The sequence below is a fragment of the Triticum aestivum genome, chromosome 4D, assembly GCF_018294505.1.
Source record: "Triticum aestivum cultivar Chinese Spring chromosome 4D, IWGSC CS RefSeq v2.1, whole genome shotgun sequence".
In the NCBI taxonomy this organism is placed as follows: Eukaryota; Viridiplantae; Streptophyta; class Magnoliopsida; order Poales; family Poaceae; genus Triticum; species Triticum aestivum.
In genome coordinates, this window is record NC_057805.1 from 25,762,538 (window position 1) to 25,775,358 (window position 12,821).

The 12,821-nt window shown below is 42.1% G+C and overlaps 2 protein-coding genes across 2 annotated transcripts; both read left to right on the top strand.

The window, feature by feature from the left end:
- The first annotated feature begins 205 nt into the window (after window positions 1–205).
- On the top strand, window positions 206–3,085 carry LOC123099484 (uncharacterized). Its single transcript, XM_044521633.1, has 3 exons — window positions 206–2,050; window positions 2,159–2,363; window positions 2,530–3,085. Exons 1-3 carry the CDS (start codon window positions 698–700, stop codon window positions 2,778–2,780), a joined length of 1,809 nt encoding a protein of 602 aa, XP_044377568.1. The 5' UTR covers window positions 206–697; the 3' UTR covers window positions 2,781–3,085.
- A 1,300-nt stretch (window positions 3,086–4,385) lies between these two features.
- Window positions 4,386–5,417, top strand: LOC123096602 (mitogen-activated protein kinase kinase 9-like). The gene has a single exon (XM_044518364.1). It carries the CDS (start codon window positions 4,386–4,388, stop codon window positions 5,415–5,417), a length of 1,032 nt encoding a protein of 343 aa, XP_044374299.1.
- Window positions 5,418–12,821: the final 7,404 nt, after the last annotated feature.

A 12,821-nucleotide genomic window follows, 5' to 3' on the forward strand; every position in this document is an offset into this window, starting at 1 on the left:
TCGGATCTGGTGCGAAATCGAGCGCGCCTCCTACTACGCGCGTAGCCACAATACGTACGGATCGCTTCCTAATAACAAATAAGAAAAGTAGTATAACAAATAAGAAAAGTAGTATGGGTCGGTTTCCAAACGTAATACGGATCGGTAAGAGTAACCCATATTATTCGTCGATCGGGAGAAGGCCTTCATCAACCCGCCGCCGCCAACTCTCGCCGTCTCTGCTCGCAGATCGCCGCTAGCTGATGGCGTTTGGATCCACTTCTGCCGCCGGCTCTGGCCCCCTAGGGAGGGGCCTGATCTCGTGCATGCACAGCAGCAGCTGCCGCGCCCAGGACGCGCCCGATCAGGATTTGCCGAAAGCCATCAACAAGCTCATCGCCGGCTTCTACGAGGAGGCGTTCAGCCGGTTGCCCTGCGACGCCATGCCGGATCTCCTCCGCCTCCTCACCACCGATGGCGGCGGCTCCTGCCTCGGCCTCCTCGACCCCGTCTCCAACATCATGCTCAACACCCTCGCCCTCCTCCCCAAAGACGCCGCCCCCGCTCCCGCCACCTCTCCGTCTCCGCCCGCCACAAGAAGATCCAAACGACGGGTGCTCACCACCGCCAGACGATCCATCCCCGGTCTGGGCGGCTGGCGACGGGTTGTATCAGGATCCCATCAGAGTCTTCTCGCCTTCCTCATGGCGTATTTCGGATGACTCAAAAAGGAGCAGGCGTCCGCTACCTCTACAGGGCCGATGCCAACCTCCTCCTCGCCGTCATGCTCATCCAACATGATCTATATGCCGAGGAAGCATTGGACCCCGAATCTGATAGGACCCAAGCCGCCCTTGAGTCGGCAGCCACCATAGCAGGTCACCCTTCGCCCACCACCTTGGCTCGCCTCATGTCAATCCGGCTCCAAGACGACAACTTTGCCCTTCTCAAGAAGCTGTTTTCAGCTGATGCTCAAGGTATCCCTCTCACAGTTGAGGATGTCTGGGCAACCCACCGCATCCTACACACGATGTTGAGCCCAATCTGTACTGCTAGCATTATCCATACCAAAAGAGGGCTTGTTGTCCATGTCCGTCACATGCTGGAGGCTAGGTGCTCAGAAACTATATCGTTCTCTACTACGGCGGACGCCAGGACCGTCACCACCACCTTGGGCTGGGATGGAACTCCCATCTCGTCGTTGCAGTCCGGAGTCCTGCCTGGCAAGCTGCAAGATTGCCTGGGAAAAGCAATAGCAGATGCCCGGAAACACAATCTCAAGACCCCATGTGGCGGGGGCGACGCATGCGATTACATGGAGTCTCTCAAGATGTACCTCCATGGTATAATTCACAACTTGTACATCAAGGCGCTTAAGTTGCTGCCCACACCCTCTGGCTCGCTCATGCGCAGCATCCTCAAGGCCGGCCACTGCTACGGCTGCATGGACCCTATCTTCAACATCATCGTCAACTCCATTTGGTACAACACCTGTGGCTGCAATCTGCCAGTTTCTGAAGGCAGGGACATGGTAGAGTACAATGACGTCCTGGACCCCCTATGTCTGCTCCGCGCACAGGTTCACTCCCTCAAGGGCCTTATGGAGCTCGCCGCATTCGCCGGCCCCCAATTCTCGGTGCCGGCTCGTGCTCTGGAGCTCCTCTGCAGTACAAAATGCGACATTGCTAGCATGTTGCCATCATCGACAGAGAGTTCGGAAAAGAACCCCTTCCATGAGTCTGCCAAGGCCGCTGGACACACTCGGCCCCTTGGGCTGGGTGAACTGCACCAGCAGCTGCTGCTGATGCCCGATACGCGAAGCAAGCTGCTCTCATTTATAACCGAGGCTCAAACTAGTGGTACCGTGTTGCGAGTCGACGACATGACACAAAGTATTTCGCTCATATGGAACAGAAACAGATCCGGGGCTCAAACTGTGGAAGCTCCTGAACTTTGTGCGGGCGCATTGAGGGCGGTGTCAAACGAGAGATCGGATTATGAGGACGAGAGGAGCTGCCTCCGTTCAAAGATTGAACAGTTGCTCAAGGAATACACGACCCAACAGTTTTTGGTAGGTATTAAATTTGGTTTCCATGCATCATTAGCTAGCTGCTACGTATAGTGTATTCCCTTTATACCTTGATTAATTTTGACCAACACTCTTGCTTGATGTATTTAGGGATCAGAGTATAAACTTGATACTATCTTGGGTGTGGAGGAAAGACACAAAGGCTACTACCCCGGCGGTTATATTCGCTACCATGTGAACTTCACGGCCACATGTGATTTGAGGCTTCAGAGGACGCTTTTCTACGCTGAGTTCTCGTTATCCTCGTGTGAGCCGGAGCCAGAATTCTGCTGCCCTCTAACCTATGCGAATGCGGGTAAGTAGTTCCTGATAGCACTTGGTTAGTACTTTGGGTCACCGCACGACCTTGTCATGCTTGCATTGCATGCACTAGTGGTAGATTTGAATTGGAATTGGTTTTATTAATGTGTGCTCTGTCTGTCTCTTTACTGAATGCCGGGCTTTTATTTTCTTGTTAATAGGCCGTTGCTACTATGGCGTGATTAGTGCGAGGAAAATCGTGTATCCAGATGACGCCAAGTACATCCCGGACGATATCACCGTCCGCGGAACCCGCAGCGCGGATGGCATGCTAGGGATGGACCTGGTCTACTTCAGCCCCATGTTGGACGTGGAGATTGCTGAGAATCTGAACGTGTTGCACAGTGAAGAAGAAGAAGAAAAGAGGAAGAAGAGGAAGAAGACGGGGAGGGGGATGTGCCGTCCTAATTAATGCACATTCTGCGATCAGAAACTGGATGACATAAATTGCTTGTTAAATTTGTGTGTAAGTAAATCAAGCTATAGGTCACTCGCTGCTATGGTTGTGAAACCGGTGTGATGGAGCCTGCAGTAGTAGGTTCTTAATTTGGTCTGCTGGATCATACATAGTAGCTAGGCTCTAGTTTCAGTCAAATAGTCCTCCTAGGCCCTAGCAGCAGCAGCTTCAAATTACATCCTGTACATGGCGATGCATGAACGTGTATACTATTTTTGAGGAGGTTTCTTCCTGTGATCTTTGGAGGTCACGGTGCTTAATATTTTCACAGCCGTAATTGTTTCTACCTTCTCATATTGTTGTATGGTGCCTAGCTGAACCATATATAGGTATTAGTTTATGTTATGCCTAGCAATTTCTTGCCAAGATCTGTTTAGCATGGACCTCGTCTTGCTTTGTTCATCTAGAACACAATACTGGTTACATTCAATTTACATACGACAGCTAGCAATTACTCCCTTATACTCCCTCCGTCCCTAAATATAATGAATTTTGCACTGACAATTTTCATGGTGGTAGGTCTCGACATTATCTACACCTAGGAATTTTTCACCGAACTTGTTGAAACATAAAATGCAGATTTTATTTTTTCAAAAAACGAGCTCCCAAAACGCCGTACTCTCTTTATTCCCCCCCTTTTTAAATTTAAGATTTAACTGTAAATTTCTCTTGGACTATAATATCCATATTCCGGATCATAATTTTCACTTATTCTTCGGTTGCTAGTAGGGATTTTGCACAAGGTCGTCACATGCAGTAATCGTGTACACCCAAGTCGACGCAGTATGTTTCTCGTCATCGATCGGGACACCTTCATGCTTATCCGAGAGTAAATGTGAACTCTTTAGCATTTCGGTTAGTACAATTAGTGCTGAACTTTTCATTGAGGCAGCCCTTTTATGTCAACAGAATGCGGCATAACAGACAGCTTGTTCTCAGAATTAGGCGTTAATAATGAAAATCAAAACAGCGCAGATGAACGGACCATGGCGTGCTGTGTTGTGTTCTAACAATGGGGGCGCCTGATGACACACGTCGCACAACACGTTTAACCGAACTCTAATAATTTTGTAATAGCAGTCGATCACCATTAGAAGTAGCCCTTGCTGACGGGTGTTGATCCCTTTGATCGACATGGATCGACTGAGCTCTCGTCCCTCTCGCTATCGTGTTCCATTTAATTACCACGTAGCATGCCGATTAGCCACCCACCACAGTACATGGCTACGTAGTGCACTACAGGCGCCTGCCTTTGAATTTCAAGGTCACATTCATCCATGTCGCTTCATTAAAAAGTGCTGGTTAATCTCCGATGGGCGATCGAGGCGGTTTTATTCTAGTAGTATTTTCTACTAGCAAACATTCCTACAGTAGAATCTTCTGCAAGTCACACTCTGGTCGACTATGATTTGCTGAAAGCAGGAGAGACAGAGAGATAGATACAGATACGAGCAGAGCAGAGCACACGTATAAATGAGCTGCCAGTCTGCTTCAAGTTTCAACACCCCCAAAGCAGCAGCACTACGGTGGTGATCATCAGCCTACGGTGGTGACTGACACATGGCTCTGATCAGGGAGAAGAGGCTTCCGCAGCTGCACCTCGCGCTGCCCGTCCCGTCCCGCGCCGCCGCCCAGGAGCTCGGCGTCCTCGGCCGGCGCCCCAACCCCACGGCCACCAAGGCCTCCACCCCGTCGGCGCTGTCCAGCCAGTTCCGCCTCGCCGACTTCGACAAGCTCGCCGTCCTGGGCCGCGGGAACGGCGGCACCGTCTACAAGGTGCGCCACCGGGAGACGTGCGCGCTCTACGCGCTCAAGGTGCAGCACTACGGCGACCCCGCCGCTGCCGCCGAGGCGGACGTCCTCAGCCGCACCGCCTCGCCATTCGTCGTCCGGTGCCACTCCGTGCTCCCCGCCGCGGCCTCCGGCGACGTCGCGCTGCTCCTCGAGCTGGTTGACGGCGGGTCGCTCGACTCCATCAGGAGCCGCCGCGGCGCGTTCACGGAGGCCGCGCTCGCGGAGGTGGCCGCGCAGGCGCTGTCGGGGCTGGCGTACCTCCACGCCCGCCGCATCGTGCACCTCGACATCAAGCCGGCGAACCTCCTCGCCAGCACGGCCGGGGAGGTGAAGGTCGCCGACTTCGGCATCGCCAGGGTGCTCGCCCGCGCCGGTGACCACTGCGCGTCGTACGCCGGCACCTCCGCGTACATGAGCCCGGAGCGGTTCGACCCGGAGGCGCACGGGGGGCAGTACGACCCGTACGCCGCCGACGTGTGGAGCCTGGGGGTCACACTCCTTGAGCTCTTCATGGGCAGGTACCCGCTCCTCCCCGCCGGGCAGAGGCCGAGCTGGGCCGCGCTCATGTGCGCCGTCTGCTTCGGCGAGCCGCCCGTGCTGCCCGACGGCGCGGCCTCGCCGGAGCTCCGGGGGTTCGTCGCCGCATGCCTGAGCAAGGACTACCGCAACAGGTCGTCCGTCGCGGAGCTGCTTGCTCACCCGTTCGTCGCCGGGAGGGACGTGGCAGCGTCGAAATGCGCGCTTCGGAAGCTGGTCGCCGACGCCTCGTCGCCGTCGTTGGAGTGCCGGCATACGTGATCGTGTTAGGCGGCAGGGCCATGCACATACACATAGGATCAGTTTTGCTAGCCATGTATAGTGCCATGTATGCAGGGCATAACCCATCTAATTAGTTTAGCGATGACCTAGGAATACTTAGTCACTAATTCAGACATAGGTGATGTTTTAGCTTTTGCGACTAGATGCGTTTTGCATCACGTATAAACAGATGTTTTGATTCCACACCACTGTAAAATAAGAATAGATTACCTTTCGTCCCTCAACTATCGACTAATACCATGTTTGGTTCATAAACTTCAATATGAGACTGTTAAACCCTCGATCAAGTCACACCGGTAGAGCTGTAGCAGTCTTCTAGCACAAGTGGCAACCCACGTTTTGCACAAATAAATAAAGGACAGTACATCGCAAAATAAGAGAACTCATGAAAATACGATACATATAAAAAAAACTAAAAGGTTAGAGGAAGGCCAAAAAAAGAAAAGAAAAGAAGAATAAATATTCTAAAAATACGAGGAAAAACATACAAAAATTATAAAACTAAACATTCTAGTAAGCTTAGAAATGGAATTATTAACTTTTACTCCCTCTGTAGTGAAATATAAGACCTTTTTGGTGTAGTTGGCTACAAAAAAACGTCCTACATTTTTTTATAGAGAGGGTAATTTGTAGATAGCAGAATTAAAAGTAAAACAAAAACTGAAAGAAAATTTGCATCATATGTTTATGGAATATTTATAATATGCAATCTTCTCTTGGATTTCAAAATACATTTTTTAGGAAATATGTTTTTTTCTTGATTTAATTCATAAAATTATTTTTTATTTATTGTTATCTTTTCTTGTTTGTTGCCTGATTTTTTGAACTGGGTTGTTGACCAGGCTACCACGTGTGCAATATCCCCGCAATAATGTAATTGGGCATACCTCTTTTACTAAGATTGAGGCCTTGTGCTGTGTGGTTTCAAAAATAATTAAGAATCCAAGATGTCATTCGTCATTCATACCTCACTCTGTATTCTCACAATTTATACTAGTAATGGTGCGGGCGCCAGCTTAACTCTTATGGATTGGTGTAAGGACAAATAAGTACGAATTAAAAACCAACTCAGGCTTGGTAGACCAACATCAACCAACGAAAAATGAAGTTTGTAGACATTTGTCAACAAATGGGGTAGACATTTGTACAAGATAACTAATAAAAACACAACACCATTCATGTCGTACACAATTGTTAAATGTGCTCAATACAACTAATACATTTGCATTGGACAAGTATACTATACACAATTAATAAAAGTGCACCATACAACTAAAACAAATTGCAGCGAACAAATATGTGATACACAACTGCTAGCACATGCAATGAGAAGTTGTCAACAATTAAATGCAACAACCAGGAAAAAATGTGCGAGATGGATTAGACAACTAATAAAACTGCATTGTTCAAATATGGTACAGACAACCGTGAACAAGTGTTGTAGACAATGGACAATTGTTCCAAACAACTAACATCAAATACAACATATAAACATACACCATAGAGAACCATAAAATTATGGTGGAGAAATAGTACAGTAGAAAACAAAAATATACAATCAAAAACTAAAACTCTTCATTACAAATATAAGGACATACATTCGAGAGCACTGCAGCACCAAAAGTACGCTAGCCAGAATAGCCTGTAGAATGTTGTATAAAACACTCACCAAAACATATCTAATCGGGATCTAGCTTAGTCCAAACAAAGATAACTGAAATGAGCTTTGAGTTGGGGGTGTAATTTCTAATTTGACAACATCAAAGTTTCCAATTAGTTTTAAAAGGCGTGCATCCTCTTTCTCGGAAGTTAGATGTCAAACCAAAAAAAGGAAGTAACCCAAATGTTTATTGTGTTTTTAATATCATAGTATAATTTCCTACCAATGAAACAATGTGTACTACCACATAACTTGTAGCGTGCTATGAAAAACCATTGTTGCCGGAATTAGTGATTCCAAGGGTCTAAATACAAAAAAGAACAATTGTTTAATATAATTAAAATAAAAATAAACTCCTTTGCATTTCCCTTTTTAGGTGACTTCTACATTTCACTTTGTATAATCGGCGCTGAACTTTTATTTGGAGCAACCTTTTCCCATCAGCGAAGTGTTGCATCACATACAACTTCCTTCACTGAAATAGGCATCGATGAAAAGTAATCAACATGTTCAATCCAATCAAAACAGAATCCAATTCATAAAAGAACAATCATTTGATTTAATCCAAAGACTAGACCAAAAGGGATCAAGATTGAAAAAAAAATGGTGATGTACCGATAGACGGCCCCAAAGCAAATACAAATACACATGCAATTAATCTTCTCAAGGAGTTTATAATTACGCTTCTCGTGGGCTGAATGTTAATAATAACATCACTCGTGCTACACATTGTGGTTGGTTCTCAAAACGACAAGCGAGTTAATGTTAGCTCTTTAGCCATTCACATAACTGCATTCTAAAATTAATGATGAACTTTTAATTTGAAGCACGTGCTCTTTCCCACAAAATAGTTCTCCTAAGCTTTTTTCACAAGTCAATTTTCTTATGTTTGACCAAATAGATTAAAATAAAAATATTTTCTATACCGTATAAATGAACTATCAATACATATTTCATAATGAATCTATTAGTATTGATTTGGTGTTTTCCTTTAAAACAAAATGTTAATTTGGTATTGTATATGTTAATATATTTTTTTCTATAAACTTGATCAAACTAAAAAAACTGTTTACGAAAAGGTTTGACCTAGGTAAAAATAGGCAATTTATCTTTTGGGAACAGTAGCCTTTTCAGTCAGCAGAAACATGACAGCATAGAACTGCTTCTGAACATTAGGCGTTAATAAAGAAAATCAAAATGGCACAGATGGACGTGACATGGCGTGTTGTGTTGTGTTCTAACAATGGAGGCGTCCGATGACACACGTCGCACAACACGTTTAACCAAAGCACCAAACTCTAATACTTAATAATGTTGATCGCTTGATCGTCATGGCCACTTTTGCACGGATAGACTGAGCTCTCGTTCCTCTCGCTTTTGTTCCGATTAATTAACAATAGCATGCCAATTAGCAACTAGGGGACCTGACTACGTTTTGCATTACAAATACCTAGCTGCCTTTGAATTTCAAGGTCACATTCGTCCACGTCGCTGAATTAAAAAGTGATCGCTAATCTCTGAGGGGCGAGAGTAACCTATTGTCAAATTGGATACATGTTTTACTCTATTCCATTAAACAGTCCCCTAGAACCTTGTGACCAGACACAATCTACCACCTCATAATGTGAGAGTGGTTTGAATAAGAAGCGAATATTATTTGTGGAAGAAAATAAAATATTATGATTTGGAGAAGAAGGTTGAAAAGGAATGAAACCACATGACAGTGACGGGAACTAGTCACAATCTGACCGAGTACGACCCGTTGAAAGCAACACAGACAAAGATTTGATCATGTATGCCAGTATGTCACGAGTGCGCACGTATAGATAAGATAGCAACAACCCGCTACCGATTTGGTTATACATGATGTTTCATACACAATCGGATTTTTTTCATGCCATTTATTGTTTTGAGAACACCGTTGGTATCAAATACTGCCAATACACACTCAATGACTACTACTACTACTACTCCGATAACAAGGAAATATATGCCTTGCTTGTAGATTCATGTCAAACTTCAACAAAATGTGCATTTACACTGTTTGTCAACGCAACTAATTTCAGGTTTGCTGTGCACCGGAGACAAGGAGTTGCAGGTATCGATGCATCTCTTGATTTCATCACAAGGCATAGGGGTTTTGACTATGCAATTTGTTCCAGTTAGATATCCGCCCGTTGTCGATGTTGTCGCTGTACCTTCACATAAGATCAATGTTCCCCACAAAAAATGATCAAAACATCAAAGACCATTGGGTAGGTTATTCATATCAAACTGTATATGAAATAGAACACATCACTACATACGGTACCTGAGGCTAACACCAGAAGAAGAAGACCAACAATGATCATGTGGCTACCCCTCATCCTTGTTCGAAAAACGTTAGTAGTAGTTTGTTGAATATGGGTTGTGTCTTCTAGCTGCCAAGTATTCCTTTTAATCCAATTTGTGTCAATCTAACAGATTGACTGTTTTTATAGAAGTTGTGTCATATCATTTTTAGCATTAAATTAATAATAATATGCACATTTACTCTATATTTAGACTCTTCTTATGAATGGATATGCATTTATTTTATTATTGTGTACGCATATCTATATTAATATAAAAGAGCAAGTTACGGAGATCAAACAAATCCCACCCGTCAACCGCATCTATCTAATGGTCCAAGTTGCTCTGGTATTTAGCGTTTAAAATGTTTAGCACCCTCAATTAATTAAAATAATACCTAATATCAATATGAGCATTAACTAAATAATTATATCCTACCTAATATTAACATGCAATTTATATCTTGCCTAATATTAAAGTGCAATACAATTAATATCTTGCCTAACATTAACTTGCATTGTGCGTACACAATTACTAGTGTATAGTAGTATACAACAACAAAATCCCTTTAGGATCTCAAATGAAGATTGTTACGACAATTTATAGTTAGATACAAAGAGATACTTCACATGTGAGACGTTGTATTCGGTGCTTGAGATGACATATGTAAAATGGCTTGTCTTTTGGAATAGAAGATTTTGGATGAATTGATTGGCTCTAGTGTGGGGGTGTTTTTGTTTACTCTGTTGCTCTTTGGTCACAATTAGTACTAGCTCAATTCCAATGAAAATTATTGTTTATTGAGATATTTTAAGATGGTGCCAAAAATTTCCGATCCATCCATTCTCTCTATCTCTCATATATATATATATATATATATATATATATATATATATATATATATATAGTGTTACTATTCATCACCCAGGATGCAGAATAAGTTATTCTTCACCCGAGGTAATCTTACGATCACTTCCTAAATAAATTACGTTTAGAATATAAATAGTTACATGCACATTAATTCAATATGTAAAATTTGGTCTAAAAAAAGTTATAAGATCAGAAAAATCACATTTTATGTATGTTTTACAATATGTTTTTACATTTGTAATTTTATGTAACATAAAATATTTTTTACGGCGAGTACATATTTTCTTACGTTCTTTTTTTATGTATGAAATAAGACAAAATTTACAAAACGTAAAAATACGGTGCATTGATGTCAAAATAGAGAGGGGGTGAAGAATAACTATTCCTCACCCAGGGTGAAGAATAACTATTCCTCACCCAGGGTGACGAATAGCGCGACCCTATATATATATATATATATATATATATATATATATATATATATATAGTTCATCCCTATATCAACTCACCATGTCACCATGCATGTGGAACCACCATAACATGTAACATGCATGAGTTGACTCTAATTCTCTCAACATACTACTGTGCTAACTCATCACACAATCATGCACGTGAAAATACCAACCTTAACATGCTACTCATATTAAAAATATATTCTACACTATACAATAACCAAATAAAATAAACTATATGCATTATGGTTTCAATTCTCTTACTCTTGATCCAAATACTAATGTTTCATACAACCAAAAATCTTATTAAAATAACTACAACCAAGTCCTGCAGCAACACGTGCAGTAACATCTCTAATTTACATAGATCCGATGGAAAATAACATCTGAGGGGGTAAAGGTCACATTGGCATTATGAAAGGCTAATAGTGTTGTTCCACTTTGATAGTTCCCCCTAGTTATCAGGAAATAAATGGTAAGGATGAATGTAGATGGAAAGAAACCGGTTAATACACATAACCTATCAGTGCAAAATCAAATTATTAACGGGCGTCCATATATATGGTATGAAAACTATGTAAAATCTAAGACTAGTACTATATTTTGTTCCACTTTTGATTTTTGCAATTTTTATGATAATTTTTTAAAATACATATGAGGTATAGAATAAGAAATCTATTCTCAATCTCTTTGTACTTCATACTATAGGAATTTATTTTTATATAGATGTCTCATTCTCGTTTGTATAAATAGAGTATAGGGAAGATAGCCGACTGTATTCCCAACTTACGATGAGACAAACTTCAAAACCATCACAACCACCAAGAGCAAAACAAACAACACCACATATGACTCCATGTCATGGCCCAAGGCACCAAACATAACCAACATGGTAAACTCTATCATGCATCCATACCGCATCACGAATTGACAAGAAATAAGTGTATGAATCACCAACACCATAGGTAAGAAACTAAGAATCAATATATCAAAAACAAACAAAAGGTACTAAATGGCACCGATTTGTAGAGGCCCACAACATGTTGCCTCATTTTTTGCTCACTTGTCGGGCAACGCAGCTGTGTTTTCCCTCATGTTTATAAGGCCACTCATTCTTTGGATAAAGGAACATATTGTGTACATATAGTAGTGGGGAAACATAAAGGTCCATGAACCATGTTCTACCATTTTTTAACTGTATGTCATTTTGAACCCTTCAAAGATTTAAGATTTAATATAAGAAACTATTCTCTAAGTTATAAACTTTAGATAGTTTTTTAGATGACCCTTAAATGGACAATGACGCAGTGTCGAAACTTCTATCAAGATATTTTCTAGTGTATGTTTGGAGCTATCTGTAACACATTTATAAGGGTAAGAATAGATACAAGCACATACATATACCTACCTACTAGTCATCTGCCATTATTCTTTTCTTATCACTCATACAAGCACATACATGTATAAAGGAGCTGATTAAATCAAAGGTGAGTTTTTAAGGGGCATTATGCCACAAGGAATACAATTAATGCAACCTTTTCCTTGCAACATATTAGTACCATTAGTGCAATTGTATCTGAATGATAGATGTTGGAGTTGTATAAGACACGTTGCATGATTCTTTGAAATTCTTGGGAGAAAAATAGTATTATTTCAATAATTAAAACACAATGTAGTTTATCAACTATTCTTAGAACACACTATGGTTTTATAAAAAATGACCAAAGACAACTTCTAATGAAGAATAAATAACACCCATAATCAAACAAATCCTAGTCACTATCATTGTAAATTTTATATGGAGATTATGTCTTACATTTGTATTCTTTGTCTACAATATATTTGTACTTGTACAAACCAGACTCTAGAAAAAAGCATAAAAAATAAATTTCTTATGCGATCTTCACATTATCCTCATAACATGTAGATATACATTATGAGAATGAGATTATTACCAGCTTAAGCTGTAAATCTTACTTAAATAGTCAATTTTTTATAGCTTTGATATCCATGATTCGTGAATAGAAAGATTACCCACCATTGTCCACGTCAACTAAATCATGTATTTCT

What these genes read in the sequence shown, in the direction of transcription:
- LOC123096602 (XM_044518364.1), top strand. Translation starts at nt 4,386, where the DNA reads ATGGCTCTGATCAGGGAGAAGAGGCTTCCGCAGCTGCACCTCGCGCTG.
- LOC123099484 (XM_044521633.1), top strand. Translation starts at nt 698, where the DNA reads ATGACTCAAAAAGGAGCAGGCGTCCGCTACCTCTACAGGGCCGATGCC. An exon ending in ACACGACCCAACAGTTTTTG is followed by an intron (nt 2,051 to 2,158) that starts GTAGGTATTAAA and finishes TGATGTATTTAG; the next exon opens with GGATCAGAGTATAAACTTGA. An exon ending in TCTAACCTATGCGAATGCGG is followed by an intron (nt 2,364 to 2,529) that starts GTAAGTAGTTCC and finishes TCTTGTTAATAG; the next exon opens with GCCGTTGCTACTATGGCGTG.